Raw genomic sequence first — 10,709 nt, forward strand, 5'->3', positions numbered from 1 at the left:
AGTGTTGATTGATGTTAGAGATGGGCGACTAACTTTTAGAATCGAGGGTGACAAAGTTGAATTTAACCTTCCTAATATTGTGAAAGGACCAAAGTTCAACCAAGCTTGCACGCTTGAAGTCATTGAGGAAGTGGTTAAAGAAGTGGCAAAGGAAGAGTCGGAGATGGAGGAAGCATTTTAAATTTACCTCCATGATGAAGAAATGAAGGAAGATTATGAGGTGTATGATGTGCTCTTGAAGAAATTGAGGGATTTCTCCCTCCAAAGGAACAATTCAAAACCTACCTCCCTCACTTAAGTATGCCTTTTCAGGTGAGGGGGAGACTTATCCGGTGATAATCAATGCTAATTTTAGTGAGGGCCAAGAACAAAAACTTTTGAAGGTTCTTAAGACTCACAAGGCCTCTTTGGATATAGAATTGAGGATATCAAGGGACTAAATCCTAATTTGTGTATGCATCATATAAACCTTGAGGAGGGGAGCAGGCCATCGGTCAACGAATATTGAACCCCAAAATGGCCGAGGTGGTCAAGAATGAAGTCTTGAAACTACTTAAAGCGGGGATCATCTATGAAATAACCGATAGCAAGTGGGTGAGCCCCGTTAATGTGTTTCCTAAAAAGGGTGGAGTGACCATGGTAGCGTAAGCGGACGGAACTTGTGTGCCTACACGCCCGGTCACCCGGGTGGCGTATGTGTATCGATTATCAGGAACTAAACTCCGCGACCCTTAAATACCATTTCCCCATCCCGCTTATTGCCCAAATGCTTGAAATGTTGTCGGGACACGCGTACTATTGTTTTTAGGATGGATATTCCTGGTTTTTCCAAGTACCAATTCACCCGGAAATCCAAGAAAAAATGACTTTTACGTGTCCCGTTGGTGTATATGCTTACCGTAGGATGCCATTCGGGTTGTGTAATGCACCCGACACCTTCCAAAGGTGCATGATGACGATCTTTGCGGATTTTTTTTAGAAATGCATGGAAGTATTCATGGATGACTTTAGCATCCATGGAGACTCATTTGTTCATGGATTGGTTAATCTTTCTAATTTATTGAGACGGTGTGAGGAGCACAACTTAGTCCTCAATTAGGAAAAACGCCACTTTATGGTGGAAGAGAGAGTTGTACTTGGCCACATCGTCTCTAAGAGGGGGATTGAAGTTGATAGTGCTAAATTTCGGTTATAGAAAACTTGTCACCTCATACTAATGTGAAGGGGGTGAGGAGCTTTCTAGGCCATGCCGGCTTTTATAGGCGATTCATAAAAGATTTCTCCGAAATCGCAAAATCATTAACTTCACTCCTTCTCAAAGACGTACCATTTGTATTTTATGATGTTTGCCTTGAGTCTTTCCACAGGTTAAAGCTTGCTCTCACCATGGCTCCAATCATCCAGGCTCCGGATTGGAGTCTCTCATTTGAAGTAATGTGTGATGCGTCGGATTATGCCGTGGGAGCGGTACTTGGTCAAGTAGTTGACAAGAAACATCATGTCATCTACTATTCTAGTAAGACTTTGGACCAAGCTCAAAGCAATTATTCAACAACAGAGAAAGAGATGCTGGCTATCGTTCATGCCCTTGAGAAGTTCCAGCAATATCTTGTGGGGTCCAAGGTGGTGGTTTACACCGACCACACCGCCTTGAGACAACTAATGGTGAAGAAAGATGTCAGGCCTAAACTATTGAGATGGGTTCTATTGCTTCTAGAATTCGATCTAGAAATAAGAGATAAAGCCGGGGCCGAAAATGTGGTGGCCGATCATTTGTCAAGGCTTATGGTGGATGATCATGGAATAATTGATAAGAGTGGACCGATAGATTAATGGTTAAGAGAAGATGCATTAATGAAAGTGAGTGTCAAAGTGCCATGGTTTGCCGATTTGGCAAACTACTTGGTAATTGGGTTCATTCCCGATGAATTGGATGCTAGGGAAAGGAGAAAATTGAAGAATGATTCAAGAAGATATTTTTAGAATGACCCACACCTATTCCGGAAATGTGGTGATGGAATGTTTAGGAGATGGTGTCCAAGGAAGAAGGCATGGAAATTGTTGATCGACTACACAACTTATCCTATGGTGGACACTTGGCCACTTCAAGGACAATTGCCGAGGTTCTACAAGGTGGGTTCTATTGGCCTTCAATGTTCAAGGACATTCATTACTTGGTGAAATCTTGTGACGCATGTCAAAGTACGGGAAATATTGGAAAGAGGAATGAAATGCTAACAACATCCTAGAAATTGAGCTCTTTGATTGTTGGGGCATTGACTTCATGGGTCCATTTCCGAATTCGTGTGGCAATGAATACATCTTGGTCGTCGTGGACTACGTCTCAAAGTGGATTGAAGCGGTAACATCTCCTACAAATGATTCCAAAGTTGTGATGAAATTATTTAAGAGCACAATCTTCCCTAGATTTGGAACTCCACGAGTTGTAATAAGCGATGGAGGTTCCCATTTTCGGAAGAGCACGTTCAAGGCCCTCTTGAAAGCTCATGGAGTGAGGCACAAAACTGCCCTTGCCTACCACCCATAAACTAGTGGGCAAGTGGAAGTTTCTAACCAGCAAATCAAGGCCATCCTTGAGAAGGTAACAAGAAAAAGTCGGAAGGATTGGTCCCAAAAGCTCCCCGATGTTCTATGGGCTCTAAGGACGGCATATAGAACACCTATTGGGACGACATCGTACAAACTTGTGTATGGCAAGGCTTGCCATTTACCCAAGAATTAGAGCATAATGTATGGTGGGCTCTTAAGGAGATGAACTTTGACATTGATGCCGCCGGCGAAACGAGGCTCCTCCAAATGAGTGAACTAGAGGAGTTGAGAATGGAAGCTTACGAAAGCCCAAGGATCTACAAGGATCAAACCAAGAAGTGGCATGGCGCCAAAATTGTGGAAAATAAGATAAGTGTGGGAGACCTAGTGCTCCTCTTCAATTCGAAAGTGAAAGTGTTCCCGGGCAAGCTCCACTCTAGATCATCGGGACCTTTCAAAGTAATGGACATCTCTCCATATGGTGCACTTGAGCTTTGGAGCGAAAAAGGTGGAAGCTTCAAAGTCAACGGCCAAAGGGTGAAAAGATACTACCAAGGAGATAAGCTAGGAACCGTTAAAATTCTCTACCTTGGGGAGCCGCTTCCCGAGGAGGAAACCGTCTAAAGAAACTTCAAGTGATAGGTTTGGTGGAGTTCCTCAAGAACCACCATTTTTTTCTAAATATTGCATGCATATTAGCTAGAACATGAGAGCATTAGGAACAATTTTCATCTTGTGCAAGTTTGGATTTGGTGACAGGATGTTACACCGAAATTGTCGTTTGGGAAATGTGGAACACAAGCATACCCTTCACTTATCCTAGTTCCCGACATGATGCGTCGGCGTGAAAGTAGAAAACATGCAAATCAAGGCTAAGTGAAGATGTTGGGATTTAAAATTGAGAAAGAAGAGGAAAACACGAAGAGAGGGATGCCCAGCCGGGCCACATGCAACCTGCCCCCTTACAGGATGGGAACCTCCTGATTGTTGAAGTTCAGAAATTGTTGAAAATTGAAGAATAAGGACTCCCAACCGGCCTACCGGCCGCCGGTACCCCTACAGGCTGGGAAGTTCCTGTAAGTTTTGTGACAAAAATTGAAGAATGAAGTGAAGGGGGGAGGGGGTGAGCCGGTTGGCCGGCAGCCGGCCCACCGGCTAGGAGCATCCCCATTGAAGAAAAACATGAAAATTTAAGGAGATAAGAGCTCTCAATCGGCAAGCCGGCAGCCGGTCCACCGGCTGGGACTCCTCCTTTGACGTCAACACTTGAGAAAAGAGAAGAGAAGAAAACTCCCTACCGGTAAGCCGGCAGCCGGTCCACCGGCTGGGAGCACCCTTATGAGTGAAAAATTGAACAAAGGTAAAAGGCATAGTCTCCCAGCCAGCCGACCGGCGGCCGGTCCCCTCACCGGCTGGGAGTCCCTTGTAAATTCACGAAAAAAAATCAAAATATGCCTCATTTCCCAGCCGGTCTACTGGCGGTCGGTGCCCAGACTGGCTTGGAAGTCGCTGTAACCTCCTCAAACACACGAGATCTACTCTTATTTCCTCATATTTTCTTTACACTTCTTCTCTCTAAAATCAAAACTCCGTCAAATCTCCATTAACCCTTCATAAAAAACCACTCACACCATCCCAATCACTAACCCCCTTCCACCAACAACCATGGCACCAAATGAAACGGGTTCGTCGGGGTGATTTGGCACTTGTTCAAGCCGACATGGTTGCGGCGGCGGCTTCGGATACGAGTCTCGATCCGAATTTTCCAGGACTCCTATTCGTCTCAATCACGCAAAAAGGTAAATTTGTGCTATTTAAAAATCGTCCCCTTCACCCTACTCGTTTTATTGATCGCCCTTCAATGAGGGATCTAGGTTTGGACAAAATATCCTTAGAATTGTTTAAGGGACTCGGGATGAAACACATGTATGATATTCATGAAACGACCTATCCCCCCCCCCCCCCTCTCTTACCTGGGAGTTTTTGAGCTCCCTTAAAATTAACAAGCACAAAGCGTCGGGAAAGGTAGCTTTCCTCCACTTCCGACTCATGAACAAGGACTATAGTCTTACTTTGTCCGACTTTACAAAATAATTCGGGCTTGATGCGTCACCGTCCCACAAGGCGCCCGAAAATTTCGACCATGCGATGGTTTGGAAGGCCATTTTCGGCCTTGAGGATTTAAAAGGTGTGAAGAGGCCGGCTAATTATATTCACAATGCGGCTATAAGAATTTAGCATAGGTTTATGGGGTGGACTGTTTTTTCTCGGGATGAACCACACAATGTCTGAACGGAGGAACTAGAAATATTGGGCTCCTACCTTTATCGATACCCAAAGCCCTTCCAAATATGTGTTGCGCATCATATGGCCCTTCACTTGCATAAATTGGCTAACTCTTCGGGTCAATTGACCCTTATTTGCGTGGGTGGCATCATCGCCATAATTTCTAAGGGAGTCATTCGGCTCTAAATTTGAACACGGTCAACTACATCCTCGGGGACACTACCCTCTCAAAGGACTATATTCAACGCACCCTCAAATGGATATATGAAGAACCCGGTTGACCGTCTTGAATATAAGCAAATCCGGGTTATGGGAGTTGATAGGAACTCGGTGCCGCTCCCAAATGCACCAAAAATGAAGATAGTGCCCGCTCTAGAGCACTACGCAATATCCGTCCTTTTAGAGAACCGTTGACCGTCGTTGACTGACCTTAGACACCTGTCTAGACCTTTGGAAACCTTACGAGTTAATTGTGTGACGTTATAACCCTTTGGAGTTGTGGTTACTCGATCTAGCGGAGGCTACTCGATCGAGTATCTTAGTCACTCGATCGAGTAGAGGCCACTCGATCGAGTAAGTTTTTTACTCGATCGAGTAACGGGAGTTCAGCGGGGAATTATAAATCGTAAAATCGTGAAACCCTAATCATTTCTCCACCTTTCTTCCTAAACCTAGATGCCGTCATTTCACTTCTCCTTTACCATGGTTCATCTCCTTGAGGCCTTTGAGAGTGGTCACACCATAGGGATGGGATGCTTGGGTTGGGTAGCGGTCTTGATGCCGGATTGCTTTTTATAGGTATGTTGTCATCATCATCATCGTCTCCCTTGGTTTCAGTTGTGATTATAGTAGTAGTAATAGATGGTTATACTGGTGGTTATAGGTGGTTGCCTGTTATCTTATGGTCGTGTGCGGAATCACTGCGAGTTACTAAAGGTAGGTTTTCCTACTTAGTACTGTTGGCTGTCTAGTGTGTCGTTTGTATTGTATAGTTGGTTTTAGTATTGTTGATGGTGCTGTGGATTGGTTGTGATTGGTCATTGTGATTGTTTGTCTGTGGTTCTCGATGTGCGTCCTCAGCTGAGTGGAGTCACTTGCAGGAGTGGCTTCACGCCCTTGATTCGCCCTCTGTGGAACCCGCCACAGAAGGGGATGTGCACATTAAGGAACATGGGTTATCGCTCGGATGAGATGAGCGGGGCTTAGGTGGAAACGGATGTGGTCCCCCACTAGCGGTGTGAATTACTGGTTGCGATTGGAAACCTGGCAAGAGTGGACCTTCGGGCAGTCAGAGGTGTGGGCGATTGGAGTTGGTGGCGTGTGTAATTTGTTATGTCTTGTTGTGTCTGTTCTTGTATGTTCCTTCAGTTACTGACTTTGTGTGGTGTTGTTGTGTTGTCTTCTTGTGTTGTGGCTGTCATGATCCACTATGGTGAGCAGACGGTCTTAGCAGGTTGATGTCTGGATCATAGTTGGGTGCTTGGAGGGACGAGTCTAGCACGAGTCATGGCAGAGATAGTTTCACATAGTTTATAGTAGTCATGAGTTGTATCTTTATTTTATTTATATCACTTGTAATTTAATATAACTGTTCTTTAATCGACATTTGATTATTACTGTCCTCGGCCAACTGAGATGGTAACGCCCTTATCTGCTATGGAAGGTCTTGCTAAGGCTCCTTGGTAGATGGGGGTGTTACAAAGTGGTATCAGAGCGACGATTTTGGAACCTGTAACTAATGATCCTAATGAACGTAGTGAGTCTAATAAAATGAGCCCGGTGTATGTATGTTGGGAGCCCCGGCTGATGCTTGATTTTGGGTGAGAAGGCGCCCTCATTTTAAAATCATGGCCCCAATATGCTTAAGCCAGTCACCGAGAATGGGGATATCGAGTCGAGAATTGTGTGCATAGATGCGTATGATAAATAGGTCAGAAATAGTTGTGATGGAGTCTATGGTAATGTTAGTGCGTGTAAATAGTGATGATGAACTGTGAAGATTTGTGAATTGTTGGAAGTATGTGTGGATGTGATAAAGATGGTGAATGTGACAGTAGTTGCATAAAAGTGTTGGATAATGTGATGATAATAATAAGCTGTGAGTTGAGTCTTTATATGAGTTCTAATTAGTATAAGTTGGCAAGTTATGTTTGGGAATGTAATGGACGAATGTTGTTGTGTATTCTTGTGATATGACATAATTATGTTAGATATTTGGTTGATGAGATGTTGTGACATGTTTGAAATTTTTAGCAAACTTGAGTAATATATGATAGTTTATTGCTAGATGGATGCTTAGTGTAGTGTAAACATAAGTCGGATAATTGAATTTGTAGATGCGTAAGCAAACGTGGAATAATGTGTTGATTGTATATAGGTATAAGCTGATATCATAGCGAATTGTCTTGCATAATGTTTGTTGGACCTTTAGACCTAATTAATTGTTTTGATAATGACAGTAATGATTTCTATGTGAACTTAATATTATAAACATATGCGTGTAATTGTGTGATCAAGTCTTAATATAGAAAGGAACAATTACAAAGACGCAAGCTTGAAGTTTGGACCAAGGAGGTACAACTTCGAAGATGCAAGCTTGAAGTTTGGACCAAGAAGGTACAACTTCAAAGAACACTTGATCGTTGTATTCAAGCAAGATCAAGATCAGAAACCAATCACGAGACTCAAGATGAGAGTCTTGTGAAGAGACGATTCGTATACTGAAGATCTTCCGAAGATTAGATAGTATAGGTCGTCATCCGGTAATGGTTTTAATTTGTTTGATAAATATTAGTAAAGTTATGACCTCACAGCTATAACTTTACTGCTAGACAAAAATGATGCGTTAATTTTTGGAAAATATATTTTTAAATGTTTTATAAAAATTAAAGAGTATTTATATAATTGGAATTATTTAATTAGAATTTAAATTGAATGAACTATTGGTTTGTAATACGATATGTATGTCGTCATGCAACCTAGAGTTTCATTTAAATTCTATCTCGATTTGTTGTGGGCTAGAGGAGGCCGAATTGGACCCAAGGAAAACCCTAGGTCCGGCCGAAACCCTAGGAGCCGCCGATTTGCTCATCAAGTCGTCTAGGGTTTTGCTCCCTAAAAGCCTAATCCCTTACCACTATAAATACTCTCATTCTTTCAACATTTAATGAGACTTTTGGAAAAATTATTATTAAGCAAAAATATTCTTGTGCTTTCATTTTTATTATCTATTGCTTAAACAAAAGTTGCGCATCAAATTTGTCAATCACTCAAAGGAAAATCGTTATAGGATACTAAGTACACAGGGATATTATACTCACTCATTAACGTGAGATTAGTATTTATCGTTGTACTTTTCTTATTAACGTAAGAAGCAAAACTAGAGTATTTAGCGATACTCAATCTGAGTTATAATCATAGTGTTGATTATACGAGTGGATTGATAATTTTTGTAATCTGTAGAAAGGTACTAAAAATTATTAATCGAGAATAGTGGACGTAGGTTTCGACTTGTGAAACTGAACCACTTCAAAATCCCGTGTCTCTCTCTATTTTATTATTTTCGTTATTTTTATATTGCTTGAAATAATTATTTAGTTGATTTTAATTCATAAAATCAAGTAATTAATTATTTATCATATATTTCGAAAAAGTAGGGTTAGATTTTTAATACTCAATTCACCCCCCCCCCCCCCTCTTTCGTATTCGATCAATAGACTCCACATTTGGTATCAGAGCCTCGTGCTCTTGATAGCCTAACCGCTAGAGTCTGTTCTTTTTTTTTTAAGTCTATTTATCGTTTTTCCGCTGCATTTAATTTTTATCAAATGGATTCCAAACACCTTAAGTGTCCTATATTCAATGGGACGAACTATGGTTTATGGAAGAATATGATGACCCATTTTATTAAGGGTAACGATTGGGAGTGCTGGTTGATTATCAAGAATGGTCCGAATAAGATCTTACTTGCAACCACTAATGACACTACCGTCGAAAAGAAGGAAGAGGATTATATTGAGGCGGATTATAAAAAGGCTGAGAAGAATTCAAAAGCAATAAGTTTGTTGCAAAACGTATGATTCCAACTGAATTCGATCGTTTCTCAACCAGTTCATCTGCCAAGGAAATATGGGATGGTCTAGAGTTAGCCTATGAGGGAACCGCTGTTGTTAAAAAGCAACGTATGGCATTACTAATGTGAATATACGAGCTATTTGCCATGGAGCAAAACGAGTCAGTTGACAACATGTCCTCTCGCTTTTCTAGTATCGTCAATAAGTTAAAAAATTTAGGGAAAACATTTGACTCCGAGGAAATTGCTAGGAAAATTCTTAGAAGTATGTCTCGCAGATGGAGACATAAAGTGTCTGTTATAGAGGAATGTAAGGACCTAACTTCATTATCCTATCAAGAGTTACTCGGAACCCTAATGGCACACAAGATTACTCTAAATCAGGATGATGAGGATGTTGGTACAAGCAAGAAGATGGCCTTACAAGCTGAGTCTAGCAAAAAGAAGGATTCTTCAGATATTGAAGATGAAACTGTGTTGTTTGTCAAATGTTTAAGGAAAAATTTCTTTAATCAAAAACAAAATAAGTCAAATAACAAAACTAAGCTAACCCCCAAGAAAACTTCTGAGTCAAAAGGGTCTTTCTTAAATCGTGGATGCTTCAAGTGTGGTGCTAATGATCACATGATCAAAGATTGCCCTACATGGAAGAAAATTAAAGACAAAAATCAACGTGACAAAACAAAGAAGGAGTTCAAGCAAGTCATGATGGCTTATTGTTGGGGAGACTTGGACGCTAAAGATGACAAGTCCGAAGAAGAAGAAAAAGAAGTTTCCAATCTTTGCCTAAGCAACGTTAGTCTTGACCTAATCACCGACAGCGACAATGAAAGTGATAATTTCAATGCTGAGATGTGTCTTGTTGGAGATTCAGACTCAGACGATGATGAAGAGGTAAGTTTTCTTGAACTAAAAAAGCAAGTTAAGAAACTTTCTAAGAGTGATTTAATTAAGTATTTTGAACAAACCCTTGATCATTGTCATGAACAAAGTCTAGAGTTAAGTGACCTTAAGGAACAAATCCTAGACATTGCTGAGGAAAACCAACTTCTGAAAGCTAAAGCCAAAAAGCTCAAATCTAAAGTTACAGCTACTTTAGCTATAACTTCGGACATGATAAATGCTGAGAAAAATGCTCTCGAATCTAAAGTTAAGGCTAGTGATGCTATAACTTTGGAGCTAAAACTCAACATTAAGAATCTTCAAGCTAAAGTTATAGCTAGTGATGCTAGAACTTCTGAGCTGAAGAAAGTCATTTTAAAATCTGAATTAGATGGCAAAGATAGTGTGGTTTTCGAACACAAGAAAGAAATTACATTTCTTTCTAAACAATTAGAAGAAGCCAAAGACAGCATGTCTAAACTTAGAGAGCAACATGATAATGAGAAACGTATCTTAAATGAACGTTTTGATAAATATCGTGAAGATATTAAGAAAGGTAACTCTTCCAAGGATTCGAGTGTAGATCATTCGAAATGTGAAAAAGAAATCGAGTCCTTGAAAGAATTACTCTTACATGCACGAAAAGTTCATGATAAGTGGGAGGGAAGCACAAAAGTTTTAAACTTCCTTACCGAACAATCTGATAATAACATGAAGATGGGACTTGGTCATGAATGCTATAGCCGTAGAGACCATGATAAATGCAAATCCAATCCTTATGATCGTGATTTCAGAAAAAGAAAATATGTCAACCTTCCAGAATATTTGATTTGCAATTACTGTGGTTCTACTGGACATATTCAAGTCAATTGTGTCAAACTTGCTTTGGATAAGCAAAAGAATGTCAAATCTGTTGAAT

At 40.9% G+C, this 10,709-nt stretch overlaps 1 protein-coding gene across 1 annotated transcript; it reads left to right on the top strand.

The window, feature by feature from the left end:
* Positions 1-2,772: 2,772 nt before the first annotated feature.
* LOC141618421 (uncharacterized) lies at positions 2,773-3,174 on the top strand. Its single transcript, XM_074435514.1, has one exon. The coding sequence runs from the start codon at positions 2,773-2,775 to the stop codon at positions 3,172-3,174; it is 402 nt and encodes a 133-aa protein (XP_074291615.1).
* Positions 3,175-10,709: the final 7,535 nt, after the last annotated feature.

This window comes from Silene latifolia, chromosome X (assembly GCF_048544455.1).
Source record: "Silene latifolia isolate original U9 population chromosome X, ASM4854445v1, whole genome shotgun sequence".
Taxonomy (NCBI): domain Eukaryota; kingdom Viridiplantae; phylum Streptophyta; class Magnoliopsida; order Caryophyllales; family Caryophyllaceae; genus Silene; species Silene latifolia.